This window comes from Oncorhynchus clarkii, chromosome 17, assembly GCF_045791955.1.
Source record: "Oncorhynchus clarkii lewisi isolate Uvic-CL-2024 chromosome 17, UVic_Ocla_1.0, whole genome shotgun sequence".
NCBI lineage: Eukaryota > Metazoa > Chordata > Actinopteri > Salmoniformes > Salmonidae > Oncorhynchus > Oncorhynchus clarkii.
Genome location: NC_092163.1, coordinates 16,818,629 through 16,833,811, shown reverse-complemented (window position 1 = coordinate 16,833,811; position 15,183 = coordinate 16,818,629). Strand labels below are relative to the sequence as shown.

Sequence of the window (15,183 nt, the reverse complement as noted above, 5' to 3'; positions counted from 1 at the left end):
TTCTGTCTATTAGTTCCCCAGAGAGAACAGCCCTCTAACCAAGCCTTGACCAGACAGTGGTATTAGCAGTCGGTACTAGCAGGACCTACTGTGTCAGCCTACTGTGTCAGCCTACTGTGTCAGCCTACTGTGTCAGCCTACTGTGTCAGCCTACTGTGTCAGCCTACTGTGTCAGCCTACTGTGTCAGCCTACTGTGTCAGCAGGAGCTTAGCTGAGCCCTCTGGGTGAGCAGGAGGCTGAGGCTGGACAGACTAAGAGCTGCCCGCGAGGGCTGGAGGGGAAACTGCACAGAGGCTTACGGAAGTGTGTGTTTGTGTGTGTGTCTGCACCAAGGCTTATGTAGCACAAGTGTGTGGGTGCGCATTACGCAACTGCATTGGAAAGAGGTTAACACCCTGCATATCTGACATGGTATGTGTGCTCACTGTCCATGCTGACTAGAAAAGCATGGCAGCCATATTGTCTCTCAATACTTTATGACCTTCATGAGCTGCTACATCAGTTTGGTGAATGTGAATACGGTTTGTTGTGGTTCTATACTCCCTAGGTGGCTACAGAGGAGAATTCATAGGCTGGTTTTAAAAACAACAGGCTGGCAGGTATGCCTCAGGGGGGAGAAAGGAGAGAGAGAGAAGACGGGAGAGAGCGAAGGGATTGGCACAGGAGAGATGCAGATTAGCAACCAGGCAACAGATCTCTCACTCTTCTGGGAACACAGGAGCCACTGTGAGGACTCTGTCACGACACACATGGGCACATACAAATGCACACAATGACATTTGAGGTCATATCAGTCTGACCAATTAGGACAACTGCAGCTTTTGTCATTTTTTCATGGTTTTCCAAGTTGTGGCTCCAGAGAAAATAGAACGAGAAACTAACAGGGTGTGACTGTGTAGAATCCCACACATGAACAGTAGAGGCCTGATGTGGCTGACTAGCTGCCCTGTGCTGCAACAGCGGGGGTTAAAGCAAACACTGCAGGCAGGCCCACGTATTCCCTCTGCCTGCCAAAGGCCTGTCCCACTGCCAACACCGTTTCTATAAACAGAGCACCCTCTGCACATGAGCTGTGCACCCCTGTGCCTCTGACATACATACTCAATATACTTTCAAATATGCGCATACACAACTAGGTTCTCTCGCTCATAAACTGCATACTGCCTGCTGATCTACCTCCATCTCTGGTCAGAGCTGGCCCCTCCAGCAGCAGGAGCTAGCTAGCCGGTTGGGTGCTGCAGCAGGCAGCTGGTGACGCACATATCTGATTAAATTCAGCCTCAGCCCGCCTGACACAGTCACAGCCAATCAGCCGGCAGGGAGCTGTGTCCTCACCACGCACCCCCCTCGGCTCTCTCCCTCTCCTTCGTCCTGCTCCTCTCTCTCTCTCTCCTTTCTCGCGCTTGCCTTTTACAATGTCCACCCTCTCCTGTTTCGTTTCACCCTCCGCTCAGCCATTTCATTCTCTCCCTTCAACCTGTCCCTCGCCCTCCCTCCCTTTTATTCTCTAGTGCTCCCTCCCCCTCGTTCATCCAATTCGGTCTCTCTCATTGTTCACTGCTGCTCTGAATCCATTAGAGGAAGCAGATGGACTGCTGGGCTGTTACTGGGCCGGCAGCCTCACACACACACACCCTATGAATCACAGCTTCTATGACGTGGTGGGAGGGTGTGCGGGTGTACATTGAGTGTGGATATCCCACATTATGCGAGTATATCTGAGGGGGGGTTGGTTGGGTGTGTGCGTTTCCACTCTATTCTCCAGTAGCCTCTGTTTATAACACTGGTGCTTTTACAACACAATTAAATAGCTATTAAAGCACTATGTTGTGCGTGTAAATGATCACAGTTTATCTGGTCTATGATGGGAAATTGCAGTTGTTATTCCAGCCAGCTGGGTATTGTGTATCCGTCTTTGGAATAATCTGCATTTAATAACTCAGTGAAAAAGAGTTTACTCAGGAGAGAGTAGCTGTGTGTGTGTGCACACGAGCGTGTGTGTGAGCATGAATGGCGGCTACGATATGACGTCTCTCGGCTCTAAATAAAAAGAGATCTAGCAAAACATTACTCCTTTTATTTTTTGGGGAAAGAGTTGTTTTTTAAAATCCATAACGGACACTAAAGCGCTTATTTATTTATATATTTATATATATATATATATATATATATATATATATATATATATATGAGATTCATCTGTATGTCTGATGGGAGAGATAGCAGGTGATACGTGTGACATTGTCCTACACCCAAAGACTTAGAGGGGAGATTGAGAGATCGTAGGAACACCCAGAGCAAGAGGCAAAGTAAAGGGAGAGAATGAAAGATGGAATGAATGGAGAGTGGTATACAGAATTAGAGAGAGCGCACAAATTAAGAGTGTGAGAACGAGAGAGAATGAAAGAGAAGGAGCGCAAACAAACTGCAATACTAGACCTTTTCGGGTCGCTAAAGCCTTAAAAACACTATTTGATGTTCGAAGGAGAGTCAATTAAATAAACCATTATAACGAGACACACTGTAAATTCCATTAAACCCTCAAGGGAGGAGAAGCACTCCTAACCAAACTTGTAATTTTGGCCTCCTGTCCCCCACTCAATGGTTAACTAAGCCGAAAGAGATGAAAAAGCTTGAGTGAAAAGGATGATGGTCAAGAGGGCAGGTCCTGGTGCATAAGGAGCCATTGGCTCGGTTATGGAGTGTGTGCCTGGCTTTGAAGGGTTCTGGGAATATTCCATGTCAGAGGTTAGCTACGTGCTGCTATTGTGTGATGAGGACGCATTTGAATATGTGACCGTGTTTATAGTGGGGGAGGGCTGTGTGTAGAACACATAAGTGGACTACAGAAGAGGTTTATCTGCATCCTGTATGGAGTTATATACATGACTCTCATTGGAAATCAAATGTTAATGTGACTACATGAAAAGCCATATTTTTCATATCCAAGCATTGGAAAGTAGTGATGTAGGGACTTAACTAAACCATCTGACCGATGAGGTGTATGTGTGTTTAGTGGCCTGTTTAAGTGGATACAGGGTAGTTGAGAGGACTGACAGTACTAAAGGTTAAGAGGGGCTATAGACTTTAGTGGTACAGCAGGATCAGTAGCTTTGAGTGTTGATGGTTGCTTGTTAAGATACACCCAGACAGTCTCCTGTGAGAGTGTGTGCCATGGGGGGGGGGTTGTCTGAGGTTCCATCTGTCAGTAGTAAATCATGTAGCAGGTCAGAGACCCCCACACACACAGAGACACTAAAAGGCACAGCTTTCCACCCCTCACCCTTCCCTGGGTACTAGGCCGCTGCCCGTCACCATGGAGATGCCTAATGCACCTCTGCTCTGCGGGCCTCCTGTGACCCACCCTGAGCCCCGACACACACACTAATGAGCAGAGGGCTCATCTCAGCGGTGTCGACTCATTCTTGCCACACTTTCTACGTGCTTTAGGAGTCTGGTTGATCCATAGATACGATTCATAGAGACAGCTTGTTAGAATTCACTGCAGTTAACTATGGGTAGATAACACTAAGCCAAAGTCCCACACTTAGATACGATTCAGTCAGTCCTCCCTTATCCATACAGTGTATCCAAAGGAGATTGTTGCCCAAAGACTGTTCTAAGGTCAGGTGTGTTCTCTACACGCTATGGTGAGAAGTTAGGAGTCATGTGTATACCACTGAGCCAATGCTTCCCAAGTAGATATGATTCGTCAGCATATCCTCGTCAACACACAAAAAATGGCAGTGGTGCTGGTAGTTTGGACATGAAAAGGCAGAATGTGACCTGAAGCAGAAGACAGGAGGGCTGCCTCTTCCAGACACACCAGGCAGTCCTGCTCAGCCACACAACCCTCTCCCCCATGCAAAGCCTCATCTTTAAATGCCATTAATATTAGCACATACGCTTTTCTATTAATCTGCCTCTAAATGTGACATGAGCCCTCTCAGCTGTGATGTAACGGAGGGTATATTGAATTGCCTCTTCTGTCTGCAGCGTGTGAGTGATAATCCAACATGAATACATGCAGAAAATATCCCCCACTTCTGTCCCCTCCCTTCCACTTCATCCCCCTCTCTCTACTTCTAAATCAACCCCCTCTACTTGACATGCAAGCAAAGAGACAAAACAATTATCCTTCGCATCCATAAACCAGTATCCATTCACTCACTATTCATTTACAGAGTATTTATTAATGTTGCAGTTAGACACAGAAAGGCGACGGCGCCCCTGCCCCCCCCCCCACGGGAAAGTCAATTATCCCCCAATTAGATTGCGATTTAAGAAATCCGACTAAAAAGTGTTGACAATTAATTGAATGTGAAATTGCAAATTAATCCAATATGCATATTACGATGTGAAGTCGTCCGGTTTCCCGGGTGGAAATAATGCAGTTCTCCTGTCACCGCGGTGACACCTTGTAAATATGTCAGTCGCCGTGGCAAATTGTTGGGTTGCCATGGTAGCAGGGCAGTCTCCTGGGAAGGGGAGAAAACAGCATGGGTAAAAGTGGCATGCTTCCCAGCCGAAAACAGTTCGGTAGAGTAAGTGCATATAATGATGGCAGTGTGACGTTTTTGTTCATTTGGTACAGTTTTATGGGGCTGTTCGGGCACAGAAATCTCTCTCTAGTCAGTAGCCGAAGTCAGCAGCCGAAGTCTACCCCCTTTCGGCGGTGATTGGTCAACAGTGATTCTTCAATAAAGACTTGTCATTCAACAAGAGAACTCCTTTTCATGCATTTCTCATTGAGAAATACTACACCAAACATCTTACTTAGATGTAAAATTGCACAACTAAGAGCTCTTAGATTAATTCTGACTATTTTAAGACTGTGTAAACTGGCTACGGCGTCTCAAATGGACAAACCACACTATTGTTGCTTTTTTCCCCCTCTTTTTCATCAAAGGACTTTTAAGGGAGTATGCAAGTACACTCGTTCGGGTCGCCTAGCCGACATCGGCTAGCAGCCAGCCGAACTGAAGCATACCGGCGCTTTAAGGGGAAACGTAGGTAAAAGATTGACACGCATTACAGTTTGTTATTGAATACATTATAAAGGCAGGCGCTGTTTTTCTGATTACACCAGGGCTGGGTAGAGAATGCGTCAGGCATACCCGGGTATTACTGATGGCTTTCGCTCACAAACTCGGAAGCCGCCACCTGTTTCCATTAATTGCGTCACTCTGAGCAGTGGGGGTATGGTGCATTATGTGTGTGCGCGCAGCACGATGGGGTTTGATTGTGGGGAATAACCAGCGTTCCCCTGCCCTCCTTGCTAATAGAGGACTGAGGCGCACTCCCTCTACCACAACAGGGACTTCCTGGGTGGGGGGAGGCTGGTGGCTGGTCCCCCGTCTCACTGGAGCTCCATGGCTAATGGGGGGCACAGGAGTTAATTCCACAGCGCCAGCGCCTCATCTAATTTTCATACATATGATCGCACCAGGCAAGACCGATTACCGCAAACAAATTGAAACGTGAGCGGAAGGGAGGAGGAAGAAGTGGGAGAGGTGATTGGAGAAGGGATGAGGCTGTGTGTGAGGTTGTGTGTGTACAAACGTGTGTTAGAGAGTGATGAGAGATCATTTGATATGGACAGAGACATCACAGCTACATACTGATTTGCCCCCCCCCCTACATACACACACACACACACCTACCTTATTTAGTGACTGAAGTAAAAAACAGTCCTATGCTACTTAGAGGGCTCTGTAGCAAATTGAGCAGAGAACATTTTCTCTCTTGCTTACTTTAAAAGTAGGCTATACAGTGTCCATTTAGTTGTTTCAGCTCTACAAGTTCCTTTTTGGTCCTATTCTCTGTAGGCTGACGCTTGAATGCACTCATCCCACGTCCTTTCCCTCTCAGTTTGTACACTCCTCTGTCATCTAACTTCAAACTAAACCTTCTCAGTCTGCTGTTAAGAAGCACTAAGTCACCCCTCGGCTTAAAATGGTTCCTTCTCGCTTGGTGACTCACCAACAGACGGAGCACAGAGTCTCCCCCCAGAGATAATTAGACAGACCTTGATGAGGTCAGAGGTCAAGAAAGTGCCATTGACCTCTACACAACGCAAACGGACGTCAGGCCAAACCCCAATGCCTATTGGTGAGGGAGGTTAGCTGTTGGGGTGTGTTGGGGCCAATCCCTGGTAGCACAAACAGGACACACACACACACCTTTTAGAGGGCGAGGTGCTGACCAGCGCAAACTGAACAGATGCTCTAATGGGCTTTAGAGTGGACCAAAGCCCTGGCCCCATCTGTCTAATGCCTGCCTACAGGGGGTTAACACCTACACGCATTAACAACGATCCCCTGGCTTATTCACACGCAATGACACACATTCTTCACACACGCTAGACTCATTTGTTGGCTAAATACAATAGGAAACATTTGACGTGGGGGACCGAGCGGCGCAGCGGTCTAAGGCACTGCATCGCAGTGCTAGAGGCGTCACTACAGACACTGCAGCTGTATCACAACCGGCCGTGATCGGGAGTACCATAGGGCGGCGCACAATTGTCCCGGCGTCGTCCGGGTTAGGAGAGGTTTTGGCCGGGTTAGGCCGTCATTGTAAATAAGAATTTGCTCTTAACCGACTTGCCTAGTTAAATAAAGGCTGAATGGAAACACACACAGAAATAGCATACATACTACCGATGTGAGCACACATGCTGCTGGGACAGAGCGGAACAAGTCACCGTAGAAGACAAGATGCCCCTTAAATAATGTCGCCCCTGGAACTGACTGAACGCATAACCCTCCCAAACCTTACCCCCCCCGTTAGGAGCTCCCATCTGGACGCCCTCTCCACAAATCATTGGCCAGCACTGCTGAGCTCAGAGGAGAAGTCATTGTGTATCTATCTATATGTTAGACGACGCTGGGCCTGCTCCTACACAGCCCTTATCTGTGTGTTAGACGACGCTGGGCCTGCTCCTACACAGCCCTTATCTGTGTGTTAGACGACGCTGGGCCTGCTCCTACACAGCCCTTATCTGTATGTTAGACGACGCTGGGCCTGCTCCTTCACAGCCCTTATCTGTATGTTAGACGACGCTGGGCCTGCTCCTACACAGCTCTTATCTGTATGTATACGCCTTTGTGGCCCATATGAACTCCCTTAAAAATCAGAGCCGATTAGGGCCGTGTGTGTCAATCATTTTCATGTACTTTTAAAAAGCTGTGCGGCTATGAGCGGCAGTTAGTCATTCCACTCACCTTTGGTTTTCGTGTCAGCAGCCTAGAAGACACACAGGGAGAGAGAAGTCAACAGCTGTAAACGTAAAGTTGTTTTTGTTCAATGATTAATGTGGAGCTAGCAAAATGGTGTGTCATAAAAGTTTGTCATTAACTACAACATTAGTGCATTACAGGAAGGAATGTATGTACTTTTACACAGCAGGGAAGGAAACTGTTAAACTCATAATCAAAGTAAACACGATAAATTATATTCCCAGTAGAACTTCATCACATTGCAGGCTGCCAAATTGGATGCAGCCCACAATCGCATATTCATACAACGAATGGGCAAATATCTTAAATGAAAAGCCAATTGAAATTAGCTGAAAATGTAGGGATGACTGGCAGTAGGCTGTGTGGGCCTGATTAGACACGCAAGGTAAAACGCCTCAGTCTTCAAGACCCAAACAGCCCCACCTGGGAGACGCCTGCTATAAAGTGCCTTGGCACGGCTGCTGGCTAGTGGAAGTGATAATTACAGGCTGTCTGTCTAATCTGTCTGAGTGCATGTGTGTGTGTTAGCAGCCCGATCAATATGGGATTTGTGGGTCCGGTACTGATACTAGGGAGGCAAAAGTCACTGATATACGTGCCAATATGTATTTTTCTTTTAGGAGGCAGAATGAAAAATATATTTTTTACAAATTGCACTCCAAAGGATTAACAGATAGTCTAAATGATGACTTAAATAATGTTCATTTTAATATTTAGTTAAGAACATTTTATTTGTGGCCTACATGACAACCACCAAAAAGCCACTATACCCTCTATGAATACAAAAGTAAATAAAACAAATATTCAGTTGACCTTAGGTACATCTTTAAGTTGTGTCCATCTATGGCAGTGGATAAGAATGCAGAAGTGAAGCACGACAAGCACACTAATAAACAAGAATGTCTGAAAGAGTTCCTAATGTCGCCACTAGATGTCAGCATCTGTATTGAGTAGATTCACTACAGTGCTTTAAACAGTCAAGTAAAGAACCACTATGGCAACCTCGCAACAAGAGCTTGTTATGACAAGCCTGCGCTATTTGTTCATTGCGAAAATGTTTTCTTACTGAAACCATAATGTAAATTATACCGTTATTCAATACAAAATGTATGTATTTGGCTACATATTTCAACTGCAGACGGCATGCGCTGATGACTGAAAACATTCACGCAGGAAAATGTTTGCCGCACTGGTTTTAGTCACACGTTCAGGGATGTATCACGGATGAGTCAGTGTTCACTTTGGCGCCAGTCCAGTCGTACATAGGTAGCACAGATTGCTAGCTAGCTAGGCTAACTACCTTGCTGGCTAGCTAAGTGAGCATACAATGAGGACAGGGCTCCTTGCTTGGTAACGGGCACTTTTGATTATTTCCTCATACTCCTTCGCTGGCTGTGAAAAACCACCATGCTCACGTCCTGAAGGATGTTCAAGGAACAGCTCTCAGAGCGCCCCCTTCAGGCAAACATTGAAAACGAATTTGTTCATTCTAAAGCTCAAAACAAATATTTCTGTGAAAGGGCTAATATCGGCCAATAATATTCGTCAACTGATTTAATTGTCGGGCTCGAGTATGCGTTTGCGCATAGCATTGTGTTTTTATATGCCTGTGTGTACAATTGTATGACTGTGCGAATGGCGTGCGTCTATGTGCGACAGCAACATCTCCTTGGTTACCAGAGCCAGGCTAGTGTTTCCAACAGAGCAGTGTGTGTAGCTAGTGTGCCAGCTCTAATCTGTCTTTAAATAGGGTCCATACACCTGGCAGTGTGCTGCCTGCAGGGTTATAGGCTCTAGGCTAATCCATGAGGTTAAACTAGGGAGGAACTCCCACACTCAGTCATAAGGAGACTATACTGAACACACCTACCTGGGGAACACAGGTGAATGACGGAGAGGGAAGGAGGGAGAAGGTGTAGCCTGATGGAGAGGTTTTTCAGGAGGAGGTACTCCGTTTGAGGAGAGAGACGTAACAACTCACCTGTTTCTGAGCAGCTTCCTTCTTGGTCTTTTCTTGCTTTTTATTTTCTTCCATCAAATGGTTCTCTTCTCGTGTTGTTCGCTTCTCTCAGCTGCAAACAGAAAGGGAGAGGTTTTCAGCACAGGGCAGAGAGGAGCAGCAGGCTTTAAGTTCAGTAACCTAGGGCTACAATTTCCCTTTCTTCCGCTTAGAGGTCAATGTCAGAGCAGCAGGCTTTAAGTTCAGTAACCTAGGGCTACAATTTCCCTTTCTTCTGCTTAGAGGTCAATGTCAGAGCAGCAGGCTTTAAGTTCAGTAACCTAGGGCTACAATTTCCCTTTCATCTGCTTAGAGGTCAATGTCAGAGCTAGCAGACCTTTTCCAGAGAAGACCTTCAGACGCCAAGCACATTCAGCATTTCAGAAGTAACACATTGAGTTGCTTCTTAAATGCAATTTCCTTCATGGCCAGAGAGAGATTGGGGGTGGGGGTGGGGGGGGGGGAGCAACAGATGGACACCCGGAAACTGACAGAGGGAGAAATGGGGGGGGAAGAGATAGGAAATAAGGAAAGACTGAGAAAGAAAGAACAAACTCAAGGCCTTTCCCAAAGTCTGTCTCCAGTGGCCAGCTAAGCAGCCTGAGGAGAGATCAGATAGCTGGAGAGCCTGCGAGAGAAAGTGGTTTATTTAAGCCTTTATTTGTTTTGGCTGAAGTTCGGTGACGGTTCCTGGAAACTATTAAAGGCATGAGGAGAGGGACTGGGGGAGCCTGTGTGTGCATACGTATGTGTGTGTGTGTGTGTGTATGTGTGTGTGTCTAAAGCCTACTAGTGCCGGTTAGCCATTTCAATCTGGTCAGTGTTGCCAGCTAAGTGCCACTCGGTGGACATTCTGGTTATTATCTGGTCAATGGGAAAACTCAAAAGTGTGGTCAATACTAGACAGCTTCCAACTGACTGGCTGTTCCTCTCACCGCAAATCCAGCCGTTTATCGTGGAACTCTGGGATCTCAACGTACTCTTCAACTCCCTCCACACAAACAAATCGGCCATTGTGCTCTGTCCTCAGCAATAGTAAGGCCATAAACACACATTTTTCTCAGTGCCTGAGTGACTGACACACACACCGGAGCTTACCGGAGTTTCTCCAGCCTCAGACAGTGTCCATAGGGGCCTGCACATGAATACATTGATGAATTATCATAATAATGACAGGGAGAGTAATGACATGCCCTCCTCCCAGTGTGTTGCCTGTTGGTAGGGGAATGGAACTGTCAATCGGAGTGACAGGCAGAGGCAGGCTGAGAGTGAGTAAATGGTGGGGAGGAGTGTCCATAGGGACAGCCATGTTGAGAGAGAGCGAGAGGGGAGAAGGGAGAGAGCGAGTAGAGAGAGAGAGAGCGGGACCTGTTGCCTCAAGTTAAGGGAAACCAGTGAAGAACAAACACCATTGTAAATACAACCTTAATGTATGGTTATTTATTTTCCCTTTTGCACTTTAATTATGTGCACATCATTACAACACTGTATATATAAGACATTCTTTTGGAACTTTGAGTGTAAAGTATACTGTTCATTTTTTATTGTTTATGTCACTTTTGTTTATCTATTTCACTTTCTTTGGCAATGTTAACATGTGTTTCCCATGTCAATAAAGCCCCTTAAATTGAACGGAGAGTGCGAAAGAGGGAGAGAGAAAGAAATTGGCAGGCAGGCATTAACTGTCAATCTACAGTACAGCTAGTGTACTGCTTAACAGCAACGAATACTGACAGAGGCCTTGCCTTGTCTAGCTGTAATGACTGAGGGAGGACAGTACAACGCACTGTCCTTGTAATCAGACTGTGTGTGTGGTGCATTAGTATCTATTCAGACAGAAAGGCTGGTTGATCTCTGCCTGGTAATAAGTAGGAGCTCAATAGTGTCTTCTCTCTCAGACCTGCCTATTAACCAGACCAGCACTCCTGCACAGCACTAACAATCCAACAACCTCATAGGCTACCACTCCCACTTCACCCGCCCCCCCTACTACCCCCTCGACCAATCACAATGCCCGGTCAGTCTAACTGGCATTTCTCCCCACCACCATCCTCCCTGCTGATATTCCTTAGCACCTGTCCAAAAAGCAGGGGGGGGCTCACTGGCACTATTCTGAATGTTGAAATCACCCTCAGAATAGAAAGGGGTGGAAGGAGGGGGAAGGGGACATTGGATCAGGATATAAAAATATCCGGTGGAACCCTTTAAGTGCTGGAATTTTCCAAAAGAGACCCTCCGACTCAGTCCATCTACTGCTTAGTGACTACTAGCCTACCGCCGTCCTAGCTGTTGTTAACATGGGATCTCCCATACAGCCCATCTGGTGGGCCAGCTTATGACGGAGGAGACAGAAGCGGGGGAAGGGTTATGACAATAATAGTACACCACTCGTATTTACTTACGGACCTCACTTCCTAGAAAATACACGGTTAAGGAAACGGATGAAGGACGACAGAGGGTCTATTTTGGTAGAAGGCTAGTAGAGGTTGATCTAACACACCACGCTGTACAGTACAACCACCTGTGTTCCTGTATCCAAGATCATAACAAGCCACTGTTCACTGCCGTGCTGCCCCACTCATCCATAGGAGCAGCATTGAAATCGAAACCTGTGAATTGATGTGTAGCCTATATTTTGGGTAATTACAGGGCTCATCCGTAAAAGAGACCTTGGTCTCAGCATGACTTCCTGTCAAAAAATACAAGGTTAAATGAAACATTTAACCTGTGTGTATGCGATTCCCAAAATATTATGTTACAGATATACATTTCTGCGCCGCAGCAGACAAACTGAAAGGCATTTTTTTTATTCTTGTTTTTTTTAAATTGTTTTTATTGAATATCCGAAACATAATATACGTGCAGTGAAGCCGCTCAACAACATCATACCAGTCATCCAACAGACTCCCATTCAGAGCGCCAAACAGAAGCATCCAGGGTCAATGCCCTGCTCAAGGGAACGTTGAAAGCGCTCCAACAAGGCCAAAAAACGTGAATCTGAACCCTCGAAGATGCCCCCACAGTTACCCAATAGCTGTCCCTCAACCATTCGAGACCCCTCCCACAGCCCCCCTAGAAAGAAAAATAGAATTAATTCCATTCTCCACCCCCAAGAACCAACAATCAAGAGAATGAACTAAAGAGAAAAAATACAGAACAGTAACCCCCCCCCCCCCAAAAAAAAGATTTAAAACAAAGGACATCAAGAACAACTAAAATCATAACAGCAATGCCAACTGTATATGTTTGTGTGGATGTCTGGCACTATTACATGTATGTGTGTGTTCTTGTATGTGTTTATTTGAATGAGTGTGTGTGTATATGCATGTATACAAACACCTGCACGGCATCAGCCTCAAGTAAAACCAGCATTAGTTGTAAAAACACTAACCCTCAGTGTCATTCAAACATACGTTTTATTATGTTTTATTTGTACTTTTATCTTTGACCATCATTTTCTTCCCCACACAGCAACTCCACTCGTCGCCAATTCCAAATCCCAACCCTCAGCCCATCCCATCTATCTCCACGTCGGGTTTCTACGCAACACATATCTTTCAACTATGCTGTGATGTTTAACGTACAATTTTAATCTATCTAATAGAATCCACAGATTGGGAGTTGAAGATAAATACTTTTACTAAGAGAATTAGTATATTAGAAATTGACTGACCCAGTCACTCAAGAACTCCTAACAGTACTATTTCTAGGGTCAATTTTAGATCAATGCTAAAATAACACATCCTAGATCTGAATGAATGAAATATTCTTATGAAATACTTTTTTCTTTACATAGTTGAATGTGCTGACAACAAAATCACACAAAAATGATCAATGGAAATCAAATTTATCAACCCATGGAGATCTGGATTTGGAGTCACACTCAAAATTAAAGTGGAAAACCACACTACAGGCTGATCCAACTTTGATGTAATGTCCTTAAAACAAGTCAAAATGAGGCTCAGTAGTGTGTGTGGCCTCCACGTGCCTGTATGACCTCCCTACAATGCCTGGGCATGCTCCTGATGAGGTGGCGGATGGTCTCCTGAGGGATCTCCTCCCAGACCTGACTAAAGCACTGGACAGTCTGTGGTGCAACGTGGCGTTGGTGGATGGAGCGAGACATGATGTCCCAGATGTGCTCAATTGGATTCAGGTCTGGCGAAAGGGCGGGCCAGTCCATAGCAATCAATGCCTTCCTCTTGCAGGAACTGCTGACACACTCCAGCCACATGAGGTCTAGCATTGTCTTGCATTAGGAGGAACCCAGGGCCAACCGCACCAGCATATGGTCTCACAAGGGGTCTGAGGATCTCATCTCGGTACCTAATGGCAGTCAGGCTACCTCTGGTGAGCACATGGAGGGCCATGCGGCCCCCCAAAGAAATGCCACCCCACACCATGACTGACCTACTGCCAAACCGGTCATGCTGGAGGAGGTTGCAGGCAGCAGAACGTTCTCCACGGCGTCTCCAGACTGTCACATGTGCTCAGTGTGAACCTGCTTTCATCTGTGAAGAGCACAGGGCGCCAGTAGCGAATTTGCCCATCTTGGTGTTCTCTGGCAAATGCCAAACGTCCTGCACGTGTTGGGCTGTAAGCACAGCCCCCACCTGTGGACGTTGGGCCCTCATACCACCCTCATGGAGTCTGTTTCTGACCGTTTGAGCAGACACATGCACATTTGTGGCCTGCTGGAGGTCATTTTGCAGGGCTCTGGCAGTGCTCCTCCTGCTCCTCCTTGCACAAAGGCGGAGGTAGCGGTCCTGCTGCTGGGTTGTTGCCCTCCTACGGCCTCCTCCACGTCTCCTGATGTACTGGCCTGTCTCCTGGTAGCGCCTCCATGCTCTGGACACTACGCTGACAGACACAGCAAGCCATCCTGGATGAGCTGCACTACCTTAGCCACTTGTGTGGGTTGTAGACTCCGTCTCATGCTACCACTTGAATGCTGGCAGTGCTTTCACTCTAAAGTGACCAAAACATCAGCCAGGAAGCATAGGAACTGAGAAGTGGTCTGGTCACCACCTGCAGAACCACTCCTTTATTGGGGGTGTCTTGCTAATTGCCTATAATTTCCACCTGTTGTCTATTCCACTTGCACAACAGCATGTGACATTTATTGTCAATCAGTGTTGCTTCCTAAGTGGACAGTTTGATTTGACAGAAGTGTGATTGACTTGGAGTTACATTGTGTTGTTTAAGTGTTCCCTTTATTTTTTTGAGCAGTGTATATTTTGTTACATGAATACCGAGTATGTCTACTTTATCAGCCCATTTTATAGGTAAACTGCAGAGTAATGTAATGTAAAAGCTGTATTTTTTTAAAGATCCAATACATAATTTTGTACACTTATCATAATTAGTTATTAGTTACTTAGATGTTGTGTGTAGTAAATCTGAGTCGGTTGATGTGTATGATATTGGATGTGATTTAGTGAGAGTGTGTACGATGTCTGTATAAGAGTAATAATGTGTGATGTCCAAGTAAAAAAATAAAAATAACACCAATTGCATGGTTGAGTGTCTGTGTGTGTAACATGTAGTGCGTATAGCCTTAACATTCATAATTGTAATCCATATTGTATTACCGTCATAATTACATCATAATTACCTTTAACATCATTTCCATAGGAATTGACGTTTCACATGATCATGAAAGAGACCTTGCATTACTCTAGACGGCTTCACTACAGTACAAATGTATTCCGTACAATATGTTATTCCCCAATGCCCCTATTTTGATATCTTCCCCTTGCCTGTTGTAAACATATAAACTTGTAGACAAATGTATAAAAAAGACAAACAATAAACACATTAAATTATTGAACAGTTTGACAATAGAGAGGGAGAGAAAAGAGGGAGAGAAGAGAGCGAGATTGTGTGTGTGTGTGTGTGTGTGTGTGTATGTGTAAGTCCGTATGTGTAAGCGAGCATGTAAT

At 45.7% G+C, this 15,183-nt stretch overlaps 1 protein-coding gene across 2 annotated transcripts in view; it reads right to left on the bottom strand.

Moving 5' to 3' along the window:
- LOC139370357 (trinucleotide repeat-containing gene 6C protein-like) overlaps nucleotides 1-15,183 on the bottom strand; it is a 75,826-nt gene that overhangs the window by 46,205 nt on the left and 14,438 nt on the right. For both annotated transcript variants that reach the window (XM_071109786.1, XM_071109785.1), the window contains exons 2-3: nucleotides 9,224-9,314; nucleotides 7,228-7,249 (exon numbers count right to left, since the gene is read on the bottom strand). In XM_071109786.1, coding sequence (XP_070965887.1) covers nucleotides 7,228-7,249; nucleotides 9,224-9,277 — 76 coding nt within the window. In that variant the 5' untranslated portion in view covers nucleotides 9,278-9,314. The remainder of the gene's footprint in view (nucleotides 1-7,227; nucleotides 7,250-9,223; nucleotides 9,315-15,183) is intronic.